The 19,396-nt window shown below is 49.3% G+C and overlaps 1 protein-coding gene across 5 annotated transcripts in view; it reads right to left on the reverse strand.

Annotated features, from left to right (window-relative positions):
* Positions 1 to 88: 88 nt before the first annotated feature.
* mtt (mangetout) overlaps positions 89 to 19,396 on the reverse strand; it is a 28,558-nt gene continuing 9,250 nt past the window's right edge. Inside the window, exons 6-9 of one of the 5 annotated variants that reach the window (XM_077653321.1) lie at positions 14,750 to 15,012; positions 13,114 to 14,352; positions 11,778 to 11,909; positions 89 to 1,027 (exon numbers count right to left, since the gene is read on the reverse strand). In XM_077653321.1, coding sequence (XP_077509447.1) covers positions 11,791 to 11,909; positions 13,114 to 14,352; positions 14,750 to 15,012 — 1,621 coding nt within the window. In that variant the 3' untranslated portion in view covers positions 89 to 1,027; positions 11,778 to 11,790. Of the gene's footprint in view, positions 1,031 to 11,777; positions 11,913 to 13,113; positions 14,353 to 14,749; positions 15,013 to 19,396 lie in introns of all 5 variants that reach the window. The other 4 variants (XM_077653323.1, XM_077653319.1, XM_077653322.1 and 1 more) reach the window with 4 other exon arrangements.

Here is a 19,396-nt window from a genome sequence, read left to right on the forward strand (position 1 = left end):
GACAGGTGACCCAACACAAATTGTCACAACTTCAGTGTCGCTCATTGCTCGGCCTGCAGCACACATCAGAATGATTTGACACTTGTCTGAAGTTAGGAATTAGCTTTATTCTTTAGGGCTTGTTGGGTGCCTGTCACGTCACTTGATAGATGACTAAATGGGTTCCCAACCACAGTCAGTGTGATTAGCCTTAGTGATGGCTCTGTGGGAAATCTGGATGCTTTTTCTACACTCTAATATCGTGACGTGACAGCCAGGATTGAATTTCTGCATTGAAAGAACAAACTTTGTATGGTAGTTCCTTAGCAGGCAGCTCATGTACTTGCACTTGCAAACTTGAACTTTGGATACCTTTGCCAGGAACGCTGTCACGTGGCTGCAAGGAAGCCTTGTTCATGGGCACATCTACCTTGGCATGTGCAGTGCAAAATCATTTCTGTGAAAACGTAAACAGTAGGCTTTTATTTCGCATGTATAAATGCACCAACAACTGAGGAGACGATATGATGAGTGCCACTTGTAGATTCCCGGCCGTGTCCATGTATATGTATAATATATATATGTATATATATAATATGTATATAATTTGCGGTATATGAATATTTATATTATGCGTGTAGAAGACAGAGAGAGAGAGAGAGAGCGAAGGAGATTGATCGTGTAGAAATAGAGACATATTACATATCTGCGCGGCAGTGTGATCACAGAGCGTCGTCACTGGTGTGTCATCGTCGACGTTGTGTTGGTGGCTGAAGGTCGCCCCCCTCTCTTTAGTTGTGTGTGGTCCCAGCAGGAGCAGGGTTATTGCGATCCGCACTGGGCTTTTCGTTCTGCTTCCTGTGTGTGGTGTGTGGTGATGTGTGTAGCGGCGCGCCGTCCGCTGGTCCCGGCTCTCGCTGACGGCGCCTGCACTGAGGCGTTCCACGCGCGCGCTTGGGGTGTCGGCGTCGCGCGCGCTCTTGGCACGTGTCTTGCTCGGCCAGTCGCCGCCGCTGCTCCTGCTACTACTGGACGGCTCCGGCCAGAGCTGCTGGTGTGGGGGGCAAAGCAGAACAGAGCACAGCAAGTTTAATTGCAACTGCTGCACAGCAGGGCCTTGCATTTCCTGATCTAATTACTCCACTACCAAAGCGATTTTCTCATGAGAGATCTCTTGCTTGCCGCTTAGTGGCAAAATGGTGATGCGGAACCAAGAAAAATTAATTTTGAGAAGTTATCATGGCTTTTCGCAGCACATGAGAGTTGTCATTAATGATGTCACACCGCAATGTTGCATTTAAAACTGTGCGTTTAACTGGTTTAGCTTATGGAAATTTAGTACATGCACCAGCATCTTTAGCATTCTATAAGCCTAAAGATATGACGTCTCCCGATTGAAGAAACCCGACTCCGCTGTGAATGGAGTCCTCAGTATCATGTCAGGAATTCGCGTCTGATTGAGATTGAAAAAACAGCTCGCATTGAACGAAAACAAAGTTTGTTATAGCATTTCCACGTAGGCAGGGATACGCTTGAACTGCGATCTTATGTAGAAGATTAGTCAGTGCTGGGTTAGCATGGTTAGCCCATTTATTAATTGGCCATGATTTTTATGGAAAAAGCAGGAACAGGTGATCACTGTTGATCACCGCTAAAATGCTGTTTACTAAATAGTTTGCCTCTTGGTTATCTCACTCGCGCCGAAAGACAATGCAGCCAGCGAAAACTGATACCCAAGACCTTTATTTGACCGGCTTATTTGAAAGTTCACATCACCAGATCACTTTTTATCAGCCAGAGAGGACACTGCAACAAACTTAAGCTGACCTGCGTTGATTTATTACCACGACAAAGGCGTACTTTGAATGAAAACAGCGTGTCGCTGCTACAGTTCTTATCCAGATGCAAACTACGGTGATGGCTGTTTTTTTTTACGTATTTTTGGTTCTAAGAGCAGCAAAGAAAAAAACTGGAGGTCATACAAGCCCCGCCTTAAGGGTTTGACGCGATACCGTTAATAGGTTAATGCCCATATGTGCAGAATTGGTCTTTTCTACTTTACATTTGTAATTCGCTGGTAGTCCTCATACCACTCGTGGTGCAGCGTTAAGGCTGGTTCACATGCAAGGGAAAGAGCGATTGAGCTGCGCGTCGCAGCGAAATTTTTCAACTTGTCGAAACCTTGCCACTCGCTGCCGTGACGACTCTAAAACCGTTTTTTTTTTGTGCGGCGGTGGCAGGGTTCGCTAGCGTTTTCACTTGCATGTGAAACAGGCTTTAAGTGATGCACCACTGCCCTGCAATGGCAGGTGTTGCCACGGGTGGGGCTTGAGAGAGGTTGCTATTCTTGAGCCACCTGTCCTGGTCAATCAATTGAACTGCCACCTGCCACGGTGGGCAGTTTGCTCACAGTCCCATGGGCAGAATTCCACCTGCCGTAGTGGGCAGGTGGCTATCCGGGAGGTCTCGTCTCGGGATTTCTCTGGATATTTCTCGCTCACGCCGCTGCCTTCGACAACAACGCTGTGTTTTTAGCTGAGCGAGACCCCTATTTCTGTTGAAACGTTATATTTAAAACTCATAATTTTTTAGCAATAAATCCGTGTTTTACTCTTGAACGAGCATCACCTTAGCCTCAATAAAAAGTTCGTACAATCGAATTTTACTCAGAGCGAAAATTGGGTGGAGTTGTCTTCCAGAGTGTTCTTTTGAAAGCTTTTGCGCATCTAACGTAGAAACCCTGCGGCAAAATTCAGATTTTTAAAGTTTCCGACGTGTTGAGAACTATCTGGTTAGGTCGTGCTCGCTGTTCACCCTCGCGTGCGCTCATTGACGCCTGTGGCGATTCCACGAGCGTCGCCACACGCGACGAGGGCAGCAGCAGCCTGTCGGAACCGGTATCAATTTATCCTCGTCTTGATAAAACTATGCAGCGCTGAGCAAGCTTCACCTGACATCAACCAACTTGCAAAACTGCTTTGTGGCTAGAGCCCTCGATCCGTGCTTAACTGCCGCACCTTTCTCGGTGTACTTGCTATTTCGAAAGAAAAAAGTGCGAGGAGAAAAAAAAAAAAAACCAGCGAAGTGCGCAGGCATTGAAAAAACGCGCTACAACCCAGCCACAACGCTGGCAAAGGTATGTGGCGAAAAGGGAGGTTACAGGGTGTGTGTGTGTGTGTGTGTGGGGGGGGGGATATGAATTGGTAGAGCAGCAGCTCGGAGTATGGACTGGCTCAGTCTCGTGCTAAAATGTGCTTTCATAGTCGAACGGTACGCATCAATATTCGAAGGTGTGTGTGGCAGTGTATTGATACGATGTGGCGTATATTGCGCTCCTAATTCGTTGCCCGCCCATAAGAATGGCGTATGTGTACCAGCAAATGCTATCGTCACGCACCTTGCTTTCTGTTTATTCCTTTATGATGTGCAAGGTGACTACAGTCTGCGTTTTAGCCCCACTGGCCTTTCTTAGTTATGGCCCGACAGCACGGGTTCGATCTCGGCTGCGGCGGCCGTGTTTCGATGGAGGCGGAACGCAAGACGCTTCAAGAAACGCAGTGCATGTTTAAGGGCAACTTTGTGGTTTTTTGAACGTTTTGAGTTGATAATGGCATCGCATTCTTTAGCGTCCCCTCTCTCCGCTACAAAAGCCGTTCAATATACCGAGTAGAAGCTTATTTTAAAACAGCAGAAACCGAAACTGGATTTCAGCCAACCGACGTCACACATAACGTTTATTTATCACGTCACGGATACTGTCCCCAAACATACATGCACGTTGATTGGCTAAACTGTCCACTGTAAGCGACAGACAGCCTAGGTCGTTATCTGCAGTGACCAAGAACAAGGGTGAAATTTCGTCTTCCAGCAAACGCAGAGCGAATATCAACGTGTGCACCAAACAGGTCACAAACGTTAAGTTGCCCGTAGAAATCGCCCCGGTTGAGGCCTCAAAACGGAATATTTTAAAATTTCCGTGCCCTGCAACAAGATGTCGACCGGCTGCGAAATTTGGCACAAATGACCAGAAAACCTCCGCTATGACGTTCCTTTAGTTTCTCTTTTTTTTTTATGCAATGTGACGCTGAGATCAGGTCGCTTCCACCAAATGCATTCGATTTCACGCAGGGTACTTTTGTTGTTTTTCATAATACTGGCAAACCAGCAGAGGATGACTAAACACACACTGTAGCACTGTGAGGAAAATGAGAAGAGCTTTGTAGCTGTCGATCGCCCTTTTCTTAAAAGGGCTATAGACACCTAATTTTAGTTGCATGTTTTCTTCTCTGTAGGGGCGCAGAAGACATTTGAATACCTGATTCACCGTCTGGCATTCGTTTACGACCGCCAAATATTTTATATTTGAATTTCTGTTTCGTGCTGTTATGTTTTCGGTTCGATCAGCCGAGCGGTGGCTGTGACGTGTAAGGTGCATATGAAACAAACAAACAAACTTCATAACGTTTTGTTGGAGGCGAAACCGTAAAGGCTAGGGAGCCTCAATATCAACAAGAGCTTCCGTCCATACCAACGCCCTTGTTGGTATGGGGGCTTCCCTACCAAAGGCACCCGTGTGCTGCGCGATTTCAGTGCACGTTAAGAATGCCCAGGTGGTCGAAATTACTCCGGAGCCCTCCACTACGGCACCTCTTTCTCTCTTCTTTCACTCCTACCTTCTTTCCCTTATGGTGGGCTCAGGTGTCCACCGAGATGTGAGACAATGCAGCATTTCCTTTCCTCAAAAAGCAAAATTTTTTATTTTCTGATACCTAATAATAATAATAATTGGTTTTGGGGGAAAGGAAATGGCGCAGTATCTGTCTCATATATCGTTGGACACCTGAACCGCGCCGTAAGGGAAGGGATAAGAGAGGGAGTGAAAGAAGAAAGGAAGAAAGAGGTGCCGTAGTGGAGGGCTCCGGAATAATTTCGACCACCTGGGGATCTTTAACGTGCACTGACATCGCACAGCACACGGGCGCCTTAGCGTTTTTCCTCCATAAAAACGCAGCCGCCGCGGTCGGGTTCGAACCCGGGAACTCCGGATCTGATACATTGCTGAAAATTGGTTTTTGGGGGAAGGAAATGGCGCAGCATCCGTCTCATGGACATAAGGGAAGGGATAAAGGAGGGAGTGAAAGAAGAAAGGAAAAACGTGCCGTAGTGGAGGGCTTCGGAATAATTTCGACCTCCTGGGGATCTTTAATGTGCACTGAAATTGCAAAGCAGACGGGCGCCTTAGCGTTTCGCCTCCATTGAAACGCTGCCGCCGCGGTCGGGTTCGAACCCGGGTACTCCGGTTCAGTGGCCGAGCGCTGTCATTTCAGCTTGTGAGGCAGGCTAGCGTTGTTGCGGGTACCATTAGCTTTTCTTAGGCCATTTACACCACCGTTGTTCTGCACTTTCGTATAAAATTCTGCACAAAACTATTTTCTATGCCTTGTGTATGGCACATGATAGCCTTAGATGCTTGCGTGCCACTAAACCCAACACAGCACGTTGTTGTGGGCGTTGTAGCGGATTAAATTTTCCTATCAGCAACTGCAGATTTTCATGCCTCACGTGACCCATACTTACTGACCTTCGCGTCACAGTCATCGTTCGGTTGATGAAACCGAAAGGCCATGAAGAAGAAATTCAATTATAAATTACTTTGCCGTCGTAGGGGAATACAACGTGGCGATTCATGTATACTAATGTCTAACGCATCATTTGAAAGCAGGAAACACGCAAGCAAAAATTTGCTGTATATACCACTTTTTTTTTTTGTGATGCCGGCAGCCCTCGTCGATCACACGATGGAGGTGACATGGTTATGTATGCACCGAGTTGAAGCTATTTCGACTCTTTTAATACATATTCAATCTTTTCTGTATTGTGGGCTTTTTGAGCCAGCAAGTCCACTTCCTAGCTGGCTTGAATGCCGACGTGAGAAGAGGTCCGCTAAGATGACAATGAAAATAGATGGGCGGTTGTGTCGTAGGTGCTTTCTGAGGTGAGCCGGGATAGACTTTGATGCGTCAGCAGCTGCTAATTTTAGCTAAGCTAACCTGTCCGTAAATAACGTCTTGGAGGGCGATCAGGGAGACATTTTTCTTAAAAAGTAAGGGTGCAGGCATATGCGTCAGCTGGCCTTCAGTAACGCCATACACGGAATTGAATTGTATTTCTTCAATGAGGCAAAAATAACGTCCCACCGTTTTATTTGTTTACTCCTCTCCGTTTGCTGCACCTCAGTATCGCGCGCTGCGTAATTGAATTTCCGCTCATTAATGAAAAGTTTCAGCCAGCGCTTGTCCAGACATTTCTCTTTTCGTCCCGTCTTTGCGCTGTGAAACCATTAATCCACATTTGTGGGCTCGGTCTTCTGTACCTTATATTGCAGAGCGCTTAAATTTTAATCGAACGGGTGTTGCGTCAATATCGTATTATTGCTTGTCCATGCGAAGCCGTTGGGAATTGCGGCCAACAGCCTGCAGGACCACGGGACTGCAGTATTCACATCTCAAGTGTCCTTAGGTGAAAACTATTTTCGGCGCAGTGTTGTCTGTTCTGGCTTGCCAACCCATAAAAGAAATGGCGTCGTACGACCCTGTTTTAGGATGACGAAGTATCTTCAGCTCGCTTTATACAGTAAATTCCTACAGACCATCTTTGAATGCTGGTTCTGCCTGCCCGTGGTCAAGAATGGCGCTTTTTTAAAAATACTATCTTATCTATAGTCGCAGAGCTGAGCCGTTGCCTTACAAGCGTGTCATACCGCGAAACGGTGGTTATTCGAGCTGGAAAGGCACTTTGAGAAGAACAGTGCTGACTTGGGGGGAAACTACTAAAGTGAGTCGCGCTCAACGCGAGCTGCACGTTCACCCATTGCTCGAAGGTTGGCTGTAGCTGCAGTAATACGCGTGCGGTTGGCGTTGCATATTTTGATCGGGCTGATCTCGGAAGTGATGCATCCGGGGGTCAAATAATACGCGTTCGAATCATATGTGGCCTGAAAGCGGCTATGCCACGGTTGGGAACTTTACCCGGTCTGCAAGGGCTCGTTTAAAGCGGTAGGTTTCCAGCGCATTGTACTGCACAGCACTCTAAGAAAAAAAGGACTAAAAAAGGGCGAGAGGTTAGTCCTTTGGGTGACTAACTGATCTGCCGATACCATTAGTCTTTTTCGGGAATAACTGCGAAGGGTCTAACTGTCGCTCATAGATCGCGACTTATTGTCGTTCATGTCCGTCTGAGCGTTAATTAATAGGATGCACCGCCTCATCATGTAGCACCGCGTGAATCATTATTAAGTAGGTAGCCACAGTATATATAAGTACCGCCCGGCGACAGGATTTCGCGCTGTTCGAGCGGCTGTGACGTTACACAAGACGCGCACGCGCGATATTTCGGAGCACTTGATTTTGTGGAAGGCGCGGATTGCGATAAGCGAGAGCTGGTCGTCACAACTATGACTTAAAGAAGTAAAAACTGCCATACGATTAACCCCCGTCATTTGATCAGTAGCAGGCTTCCGGCTTGCGTGGTAATAATGACGTGGCCGAAAGAACTCGCAATCCTTCCCGCAGATTAGACTTTGAAGTTGGCACGTATCGATAGGGCACCGCGTTCTAATCACCAAGCGATAACTCTAACCGAAAATTGGATGTGTTGAAGATAGAAAGACAAGAGAATGGCTGGTGGTTTAGCCCTGCTAAGCATGGAATACTGTATTGTGCGAAAGCAGTTTTTTGCACGTAGACATCACCGCCGCGTACCTCAAAGCGCGGTTCAGGTGTCCACTGACCAAGGGAGCCTGTTATGCGCGTCTCCAACTTTTTCATCCTCAGTGCCAATTTACCCAATGTACGCCGCCGGTCTATGCTCCAGTGTCGTGTTTCTGTCGCAACTTTGTCCATGCCAACGCATGCAGCGTACATCTCTCTGTCACTACCGTCACGTAGCTCAAAACGTGCATATTAGTTCGATAGTAGTATTGTTTGATGGAGAATACAATGTGCAATGCACAGCGCGAGAGTGTGTTGCAGTTTAGCACGAGACGTGTTCGGACGGGGCGATAGGTTATAGTGCTCTTGCGCAGTCGACAACGAAGTTGATCTGTTCGCTTCGCCGCAGGTTCGAATCCCAGTCGCGGATGTTTATTTGATTTATATTTATTTAACTCGGCTCAAACCCACAAACATCGCAAGATCTTGCTCGGGGCTTACCCATAGGAATAGTGCTTTCGCGCATGTAGACGTGTCGCCGTCACCGGCCGATTTCGCATCTAAACTGAATGCGTAGACACAAATTTTTAGGGTGCGCATCCCGGGGGCTACGCTACACCGCCAATCACTTCAAAGCGGTGACAGCCCGTCCTTTTCGGTAATGACGTCACGGGTTTGAATTGACCTGAGGGAAGATTGTTAAATCCCAGTTTCTCGTCTATGAATGCGTTTTCTGCTTCCGGAAAGGCGTCAAGATAGCCAACAAAGGCCGGAGAATCAATATTTCTTGAGAACATGATTGGATGGAGGTCCTCAGCGACTGGAAGTCAACAGTTGTTAATTGTGAAGGTTAGATCATCAAGCAGAGGAAATTGAAAAAGAGCGCGCGCGCAGGTCAGCCGAAAAGGATCCCCTTACAGGACGCTCCTTGCGTCTCCTACCTTGCGTGTCCTGCCAGCGCGACGTTATACCACTGCTTTTTTTTTTTTATTGCTGCAGGACCATTATCTCGCAGCGAAGAAGAATCTGTCGGTCATTGCTTCACGTATTGTGCAAAGGCGACATATCGGTGTGGGTGGGGAGGTGAACAGATTCTACGCGAGAGCCGAGGAACTGCTATCGACGCCGGGAAGCGCGATGACTGGCGGATCGTCACTCTTCTTGGCACGTTCCATGGCACGCGAGCTCATCTTTCATCGTGGCGTGCACGCCAGCACCCGCGTCTGCCCGCACCATTGGTGTCGATTCCCACGCACATCGCGTGCACCGCTGCGTGGGCCGGCTGCCGTCCACACTAGCGCAGTCCAAACAAACGTTCAGCACAGATCATTTCCGGAGATGAGAGTTCCCAGAGCGCATTTTTTTTTTCGGTTTTGGATTGGCTGCCTGTCGGGCTATATTGGAAACATTGCGCGTATTGTGAAAGGTGTTCGATCCATTACGTCCTCATCCTCGCCACTTCCGCCTTTCCCTTGCTTGGCTGAATAAGTGCGAGCTTTTCTTTTTATCTCGAGGAAGGAGTATCCGGGATAAAAAAAAAGATTTAATTATTGCGGTCTTGAGCTGATGTCGGGCTCTTAAGGCTGCCATGCATGCACTTAATTGAGCGCCTCTCACATCTACTGAAGAAATTCGGCATACCTCGAATTTCCGCTCTTTCCAAGGTTTCGTGTGTGAGGCCTTCTCTTAAAGGGCCTCCGACCAGGTTCTAACATTTCTAACAAACGAGCCCTGAGCGTATGGATCTGGCTGTTTTTATCACCTGTGCAAAACATTGCTCATGCGTGCTCTTAAAGGCCTTGAAAATTCAAAAGTCCGCTCGCGCTCGTTTTCGACACAGCCATTCTGAATGCTTGTCCACTCCTCTGGCATCCAAGGTGCAGCTGTGACGACACAGCCATTAAACATTTCATTGGTGTTTCGTTCTGTTTCATTGTTGAATGGCAGACGACGTCTGCTATAGCAGAGCAACTCTCTCGCTTGCTCTCGCTGTTTTCGTGACGCCCTTAGCCTTGGTGCAACAAACAAACAAACAAACAAACAAACAAACAAACAAACAAACAAACAAACAAACAAACAAACAAACAAACAAACAAACAAACAAACAGTTTAGTTTGTTGCTTTAGCCCATTTATGTCCCTGCGCCGTTCGTTTATCGTTGAGCTCTTCCATTTCCTCTCGTATTACTGCGCCCGCGGGCGCATTGTCCTTGCAGAAGGCTGTTCGTGCGCTTCCGTGCCCCGTCCTCCAACATCAATGCTTATATTTCACGCATGACGCGACGCATTATATAAGCGTTGCCTCGAGACCACAGATGCAACACCCACAAGCGCGCTGGAGCGCCGTTATAAGTGCATTGTCCTTAGTCCCCGCTTTTTTCAAAGGGGCACAGTGGGTTAGGCTTTCAATTCTGAGCAATTCTGACACCGTTGAACGCATTTTTCATTTTTTAAATCGTTTCAATTAATTAATTGATCAGTTACACACTCCAAATTTTCTTAATTAGAATCATAAAGCGTTGACTTTTCATTCTGAGCATTTTGATACTTTTGAACCTCCCTTTTCATTTCTTTAGTCAATTAATTACAGTGATTTCAGTAAATCGTCATCGCCTGTCACACACCAATCAGTCATCAAGAACTAGAACCACAAATTTCATGACAAATTTTTTTTTTACGCCGCCCCTGATTACTTCCGACTCGCGGTGCCAACTACTACTGCTACGCCGACGGCTTTTAGACCGAACGAGCTGTATACGCTATCGCGTAATATGATTTTGAATGTCCGAGGAGCCACTCGTCATTTCCATCCCCATCGAGTGACGTCAAGGTGAACTTGCCCCAATTATTGTGACGTCACCGAACCGACTAGTTGTTCACATTAACAACCAGTGCTTGCCATCGACGCTGACGTCATCAGTATTGTAGTAGTGCAGGTTGGCCGATCGACAGTGACGTCAAGATGCACTTCAGCGCGGGGCCGACCGAGGCCGAAACTGCTGGTATAAAATAGTTTGTGGTTCACTACTAACGCTGCGAGCTGGTGTTTTACGCTCGTTTTCATGATTATACTAGACACGTACGCCTAATTCGGGACAAAAAAAATAAAAAAAGGACACTCAAAAACTTTGTGCCTGTAACCATTTCGAAAAGGGGGGCGCGACAAATAAAATGACCAATTTGGTCAAAATTTTCGATTTCTTTATTTCTTTTCGTCACCCTCGTGTCTTAAAATATGCAGTACAAATTTAGAAAACTGCGTTTTTTTTGTTATGTGGTCGTGGAGGATTGTGAACGAATCACGCCTGTGATGGTCCCGGCGCATCGCGAATTCCGAGGGTTTCCGACAAAGGAGCACAAGCTCCTTAGTATCACCATGAGGAGGAGCGATCAAAAGTTCCGTTGATTGCAATGCCGCATTTCTCTGACCAAGAACAGAAGTGTACGAGGCGACAAAAGAGGCACACGTCAGGTTGAAAGTCACGGCTTTCACTTCTTTTTTTGCGATCGCACCAAACCCTGGCCAATCCCTCACCGTGGGTATTTGCCATCGCTTTTGAGGCAACAACAACAGCAACTCATCCCTTCGGCATTTCGTAAGGAATGACAGTAGGATGATTGTTTTCTGCGCATCAATCCTGAGACGTTGAGTAGTGCAGTAAAGCTCTCGATTTTTTTCTGCGTATATGCACACGGGTTTTTTTTTTTGTAAGAAATGTTTTCATGTACATATGCGTGCTGTAGTTTAACTACATGAGTAGTGGGCAGCTAAAAAGAAATAGCGAACAGCTTTGTAGCACAGAACAGGACTTCGCGAACGTGCTGACAACGCGCACTTTCTTCTTATTTAACACCCCGGGGATGAGCTTACGAGAACGTTAATTTCTCACCAACTATACGCGCTAGCTTAAAATGGAGTTATGAAATCATAATAAGTTGCCGTCTATGCCAAACTTAGTTACATTTCACGCATAAATAACGGAAATAGTTTTAATTGCCGTGTGTCCCCTCATAAGTAGCCCGCAAGCTCGTTTTACTAGAAGCAAAATGCCGTTGTGCGCACATGTACAGGAAGGCCGAGGCAGCTCACCGTGCTCGGAGGGTCAGAGCTGGACATCCATGTCCCAGAAGTCGTGCTCGTCGGTCTGCGTGGCGCAGCTGGCCCGGCTATTGGTCGAGACGAGCGAACAGGCAGACCGCTGCTTGTCGCTCATCTCGTAGTCTGCTGCACGGGCAAGAGGGGGCCACGCGTTAGCGACGCCGCCACGGGAGGGCGCCACTATCCACGTTCTAGCGCTGTCCTCTAAGGTAATGAGTGCACGGTACACAACACGAGGTATGTATATATATATACACTCTAAAAACGAATTAACCTATATGAGAGTAAAACATGAGCAAGCTGTCCGTTAGCGCAGCACTCCCTTTTAGAGGCAGAAGGAGGAGGAAAGGCAGGGAGGTTAATCTGAAGAATAACCGGTTTGCTACCCTGCACGAGGGGAAAGGGGTGAGGGATAAAAAGATGGGAGGCGAACCTGGAGTAGGAACGATATTAACCCAATTTTCGTGAGAGAATATTCAATCCGTTCTGCTTAAATTTTCTTGGACCGTTGCATATAAAAAGAACGGGCAACGTTTACATTACGCCGTCCATCGCAGCGGTAGACACCCTCGCGTGTGCATGCTTTTCGAGTAATCTCCGTGAGATTAATGCATTTGTCAATGTCCATTTATCAACCATATCTTAATCTAGCCATCTTCAGCGGCATGGCTAACAGGGTCATGCTTCCGAGTCCACGGTATCCTGCCTGGTGAGGAGCTCCACGTTAAACCTTTAAGATATGTTAAAAACTAGTATTCGGACTTTGGAGTCAATAAGGCAGATTAGTGCAGCTGCATAAGATTTTAAAATGTTTTGAAAGAGTCAAATACGTTCGCCTTGACTGACGCCCCGAATTACGGCAGGCGGTTCCACTAAAGTTGGATCGCTGAAACTTCCCCTTAGGTTTCTACAAGTTTTATCTGACTCTTGTATTAAAGTATTGCGTGGTATTTTGTCCTGTATTGAGAACCAGGTAGTGACGAATGATTAAGTACATGTAAGTCAACGTTTCAAAACCCACAAAGCGTAGAATGTGCGGTGCCACCCGCACTGCGTACAGCGCTTTGACTACTGTGGGCAAGCCGGCTTTCATATCAGGGTCGAGCGCACGTTTTGGCTACTGTAGTCTGCTGAAGCTCGTCCCAGGCAGAAGACTGTGGCTTCGGACCGTTCTGAAGTTTTCCCGTGCGGTTCTGAAGGCAGCTAGGTAGGCTCCGTGCGGAGCGATTCGATCTAAAGAGGGGGGCCGAAGAGCCTCCTCCTCCGGTATAAAGAACTGCGCGGGCGGCCGCCAAGCCTTGGGGGTCCCGACGGGTGCGGGCCGTACCGTCCGACTGCGTGGCCGACTCGACGCGGTTCTTGAGCGTACCGTACTTGGCCATGATGGACTGGCGCACGTTCTTCTCCGGGTGCAGCACGATGATGTACAGCTTGGGGAAGAAGAGGCAGATGAGCGTGACCGTGCCGCTCAGCGACACGGCCATGGCCATGCTGGTCAGGTTGAGGTTCACGTGCCGCCACGTGGTCAGGTAGATGGGCAGGAAGGCGAGCCAGATGATGCACGTGGTGTACATGGCGAAGCCGATGTACTTGGACTCGTTGAACGCCTCCGGTATCTTGCGCGTCAGCACCGCGTACACGGTGCACACGGCCACCAGGCAGAGCGGGTAGGCGAGCGCCAGCGCGTAGCCCGCGCGCTGCACCGACGCCAGGCACACCAGCTGGTTGTCCTCGCGCGTCGGATGGTGGTGCACGGCGCGCGGCGGACGCAGCGCCAGCCACAGCGCCGCCACCAGCGCCTGCACCGACACCAGGGCGCCGCACAGGGCCAGCTGGGAGCGGGGCGAGATGCAGCCGGGCCGCTGGGCGCTGCGGCGGCCCGCGCGGAAGATGCGCGCGATGCGGTCCGTCTTGGCCAGGATGGCGGCGTACACGACCGCGAAGCAGAGGCCCAGCGCGGCCCGCTGGGCGCCGCACACGAGCACGCTGGGCCGCTGCACCAGCAGCAGCGCGGTCGCCTGGCACATGACGATGCCGGCGAGCAGCACGCAGCACAGCTCGCGGCCCGAGGCGCGCACCACGGGCGTGTCGATGTGTCGCACGAAGACGGCGAGCGTGGCGAAGGTGAAGGCCGAGCCGACCGCGGCCAGCGCGAGCGTGGCCACGGCCAGCGGCGAGTCGGGGCTCATGTGCGACTCGGGCACGGGCAGGCAGCGCTCGTGGTGCGCGTCCGGCAGCGTGCCCGGCGCGCAGTCGGCGCACACGCCGCCCTCGGCGGCGAACGTGTAGCCCGAGCAGCGCACGCAGTGCCAGCAGCACTGCTCCCCTTCGACCAGCCGCTGGGCCGAGCCCCGCGGGCAGGGGTCGCTGCACACCGATCGCGGTATCTCGGTGGAGCCCAGCTGGAACTGGAGCTGGGCCAGATCCAGGTGTAGCGTGCCGTCGTGATACTTGCCCACCGGCATCCAGCGGTACTTGCCCGGCTCCACCTGCTTGAAGTGCAGGATGTTGTAGCGTGCCGGGCCGTCGCCCTGCGCCGAGAAGCGGAACTCGTCGCCGCTCAGGCCTGCGGAGGGAGGAGCGGCGCCGCACTGTGAAGATGGATCCTACACGACGATACTGTGCACTACACATAGCACGTTGTCATGCATTGCAGCGGTCAAGTCCCGACATTAGGCCGTTGTATCGTCTACGACTGTAAGAAAAGCAAGTAAGTGTTTCTAACTGCTTCAAACACAGACAGGGTTTTTAGGAAGTCTTTGATTCTTCGTTCCCTGATATACACCGGAATGGTCTCGTCACTTCTTAGCTTCTATTTTTTGGCCACCAGGTGTCGGCACAATGCGTAGTGGCTCCAGAGTGCCCCTGACACTACCGTGTCGCTCAAAGCAGCGAATTCCATACTCCGTGTTCCCGCCTCGGGGTACCAGGCAGATCCGGCATTAAACAGAGGCGCCACCCACCTTTGAACTGAACGCGCTGCAGGTAGGCGAGCAGCTCAGTGCCGTTGACGGGCCTCATGCTCTCGCACAGACCCTTGGTTTTGCCGCACTTGGCCCTGTGCATGTCGAGCAGCGCGTACGCGAAGGCCAGCACGGCGTCGCTGACGAACTGCAGCTGCCCCTCGAGTTTGTAGCTCTTGTTGTCGCTGATGCGCTCGCGGCCCGTGCAGTTGCGCGGGTGCCTCTGGTTGAACGGTGTCACGAGGCTGTTGTTCCACTTGCAGCTGCATTGGAGACGCCGTTATAGACCCTCTGAACATGGGACGTGTATCCTACGCGACGCACATAGACCTCATTCACTCGGCGCCTTAAAGGTGTGAACTGCTCCGCACTCTATGCTGACGTTTGTATTTATACAGCGCGTCACACGCTTAAGAAGTGCCACTGTGCATTGCCGGGTGTTGCAGGTGCTCATAGAAACTTTCTAAAGGTACGCACGAAGAGAGAGAGAATGAAAAGAAAGGACTGCTGCTTTTTTTTTTTACTATGACGCGCTTCAGGGAGCCATAATATAGGCAAGCTAGGTGCGCCTTGCCGAAAGCTCTGCCTTCGCATGTCTCAGGTAAACTGTAACGTTAGTTCTTGACTGCATTTGACTCGCCGTCCTGATTATTCCGTACAACTTCGATACGCCAGTAATACGCCTTTATAACTTCGAGAACGTTTGCTTCCTTCCAATGGACCTTCTGCTCAACCTTCTTTTGGAGACGACCATCGGTTCGGTTAGCCAGACTGAAGTTGTCCATTCGTCACCTCTCCTGCACACAGGTCTACCCCCCCCCCCCCCCTTTATTGGTGCCACTCACGCATGTATACAGACGAGGACCTTTTCACACGCGCAGGTTGTTTTGATACAGGCTGTTGCCTGTAAAAGCTGAACTTCCTCAAAGATCTGCGCGAGCAGCCCGTAATTGAGAGGTGGTTTACACATGTCTCAATGTTGCACGCCTCGACTGCCGATTGCTTGTTTAGGTCTGCCAAGAGAAAGTTTCGCCTTTCTCGCGCGTCCCGCTTCCGAAACCCCTTCCGAAAGCTATTGCGGGCAGTTGTTTAGGGGATGGGTGCTTGGCTCTCTGCGGTCATTCTGTAAATGGGAGATCTACGGTGTCTCTCTTTCCTTGGATGAGCCATCTAGGTGCTCCTGTTTACAGCCGTCCGTACTGCCCGCAAGCACGCCACCGGCGGGGCACTAACAAGTTGTCGAGCTGCCATGCTGGCGCGTCGTTGCCTTCGTCCGTACGGAAGTCGCGACCAGGCGAGCACCGTTTTTTCATGAATGCCGTATAACGTCAAAACTGCCGACTTCCGCACCCTATTCGTTTCACACGCGCCACGGGGGAGCTCTCGTGTGTTATCGAAACCGGCCTGTTTGCTGCAGGAAGTGAAGAGAGTGAGTGGCCCTGGCAGAATTTCCGGCAGAGGGCGTTGCTCGTATTTACTTCGGGAAACATACAGAGTGTTTTGTCTCTGGCTGTGTCACACGATGTCGTGTCATATGAGGCCTTTAGGAGAGACGCCACGTATCGGGCCTTGTCACGTCTCACGCCTGCTTGCTGTTGTCTATAGATGCCAGACGTGAGCAGAACGCAACGCAGAGGCGGGTGCGAAATCTGCTTCCGATAGCCCAGAAACTAGTACTGAATCGGAAAAATTCAAGCCAGTTTGTGGTTGGGTCAGCTCTAACATCGCTGCCGCTATAGGTTTGCCGCATCAATCACGCAGAAATGAAAAGCAAGGTCGACTTTTGTCGGGGTTACCAGATATGCATGGTGAGAATAAGCCGCTGTCTGCGGCGCAGAGGACTGTTTACTATGCAGGAGCAAAGTCGGCGGCGTTATCCGTACGTGTCACGGAAAAGCTCCATTGGCTGAGAAGGTAGTGACGTGTCTTTACGTCAGCGCAGCTCTCATTGACCGAGAGACGTCATCCAGCCACCATTGCGAGGTGTCTCCGGAGAAAGGACAGTACTTTCGACGAAAAGAAAAATACGGTCGAGCGGGTATCGAACCAAACCGGGCACGATACCCTTACACCACTGAGGAGCTCTTCTTTTTCTTTATTGCATGGAAATGAATCTCGCTGACCTGCCATACACCTTGCATACACGAGTTGTCTCGCGATGTCGACACGTGTTCCCATGCCTTCGTAGAAAAAAGCATTTCAGCGTCAGGATTTGAACCACGGACCTTCGGAGCCTCAGCTCCGCATAAGCCACGGATAGCGCTCGAGGAGCGTTTGTTCAATGCGATAGTTTAGATGCCTTGCGCGACTGCCTGATGCCGCAGAATAGGCAACAAATAATTAGAGTCGCCAATTAGCGTTGCTAAGTAGAGTCAGCAATAAAAACGGATAATGTTATCGCATTTTACTTAGGAGTAGGGTAAGTGACGTTTAGTGTTTCACTTGACCGTGTATCTAATTATTTGTTTTTCTTTCTCGCTTCCCGAACTCGGTTTTCTAACGACTGTGTGGACTAGCAGCTAGGCGCTTCACATAACCTTCTACAAACTTCTTTACCATGCATAATACACAGTCAAAGCTCACTGCAAAGATTTAACTTTTATTCGGGGTGCCCTCACTGGCAGTGAAAAATAGATAAAGGAGACGTACTTTGCATTAGAAAAAGAAAGCAACTAGTAATTGGATGCATGGCGCGCAAGTCAGCCTTCTTTCTATTGCTCTGAGCTTCCCGTTGGTTGGAATTTTTTTTAACTAACATCAGAGCTTCTGCGTGGTTCTCCTGCACAGTACGCCATGCTGTCATGTCGCACGCTTCAGCCAAAACGCCAAACAAAAATAAATAGAACAGCCGACGCTTATTTTAAGTCGTAGGCTTCGAGAAGCGTTCTCGACGCGCTAATGACAGTGGTAATGAGGCAAAATGATTAAGGGACGTTTATAATTCAGTAACGAATCGTTAAACGTCTAGAGCGACAGAGGTCATGTTTGCCTGCACGAAATCCCGTTCGGCGCTTCTCGAAAGAACGTCTGGAGTCACGCAACATCGATTTCCACTTCAGGTGCACTGCGAGCCCGCCAACACGCCTCACAGGCGCACCGCGCTTCATTTGGCTATACATACATGGCGTAACTGTGCCTAAAGATCTTATCAGTTTGTCGGTGACTTCGTTACTCGTGACCATAAAAATGACCACAAAACATCAGCACGCAGTGTTAATAAATAATTACGGATGATTTTGGCACAGGCAGTTTCATTCTCGATTGGCGCCATTGTTGAAGTGCAGCTTGACGTTATAGTTGACCGGCCAACCTCAACTACCTCATTCCTGATGGTGTTCCTGGTTGTTCCTGGGAGCAATTGCTGGGTTCAGTTGCCGCACAAGAATTGGGGCAAGTACACCTTGATGTCACTCGATGCGAATAGAAATGCCGAGTGGATTCTTGGACAACATTCAAAATCACATTAAATTATGTTTCAGTGAACGCCTGCGACTGAAACTTAGTATAATAAAGCATCTTGTTAAACCCATGAAACATATATCTTTTGTTTGCGTTCGAATTTCTGTGTCTGTATCCCTTCAACGGACCTCCGGCAACGCCATGCAAAGTTACCAGGAGAAAACAATTCGTAGAATATCGCGTCGATCTTCCTACTGTGATCGACGTGACGGGAATTTTTATTTCGAGCACAGCAGTATCCGCCGCTGCGCGGACCACTGTTATGAACAAAAGGTACTGGTGCGTTCTCGTTAGTGGCCTCACGCTTGTCATCCAAGTACAAGGCTCAACTCTAATTAATATACGCCAATTTCCACCATAGATTCGGAATAATTCCGCCGCTTTACTGCTGGAGGTGTTTGGGAGGTGGCTTTAGTGTAAGAAATAAAAACATCAATTCGCAGATCTCGCCGCTAACTTTGAGAGGCGGGTGTAGATGGCAGTTTTAGTGATTTAATTTTTTTGCGACTTCGTAGTAAAGGAGCCTTAATCCATATAAGTGTCATCAACATTATAAAATCATGTATATTATGAAACATGTGATATCAAAGTATTCTTTCCTTTATGATCACTTCCGAGAAGTCCAGTAGCATAGCTCTGTTGAAGATTTACTGTTTTAACTCCTCTTAATTCGAAAATCTTCGCTATTCGGAGGCATAAAATTTGTAATACTGCTCATTCGAACGCGCAACATGCCGCTCGAGGAGCGGTTGGGGCAGCAATTCAGGAGTTAACCATAAAACTAGTAGACGTAGAAAGAAATATTCAAGTCCTACATGTGGCGATGCAATCAACTTCTATGAATATGAATTTTGAACGAGCGTTGACAGAAAATCCAGCCGCCAGTATTTCCCTGAGCGCTTTCCAGCAAAGTAGCACCGGGCGAAAATTTATTCCATTTACAGGATGATGGGGACAAAACTGGCCGAGTCTGAATAGAAGTTGACGGCCCACCGCTTAGCCGGCCAAAGGCGGCGGCGCAAAATGGCCGACCACAAACGATAATGCGGCCCTGCGTGAAGCAATCAAAGGAGCAAAAACTCCTTTCGGCATCTCAGATGACGCGCGCCGCCCAGTACCAGAGCGCCACGGCGGCTCGTATAATCCCTCTCACTGCACCTCGCCCCGCAGGCGGCCGCGACCAGGAGC

Source organism: Amblyomma americanum, chromosome 2, assembly GCF_052857255.1.
Source record: "Amblyomma americanum isolate KBUSLIRL-KWMA chromosome 2, ASM5285725v1, whole genome shotgun sequence".
In the NCBI taxonomy this organism is placed as follows: Eukaryota; Metazoa; Arthropoda; class Arachnida; order Ixodida; family Ixodidae; genus Amblyomma; species Amblyomma americanum.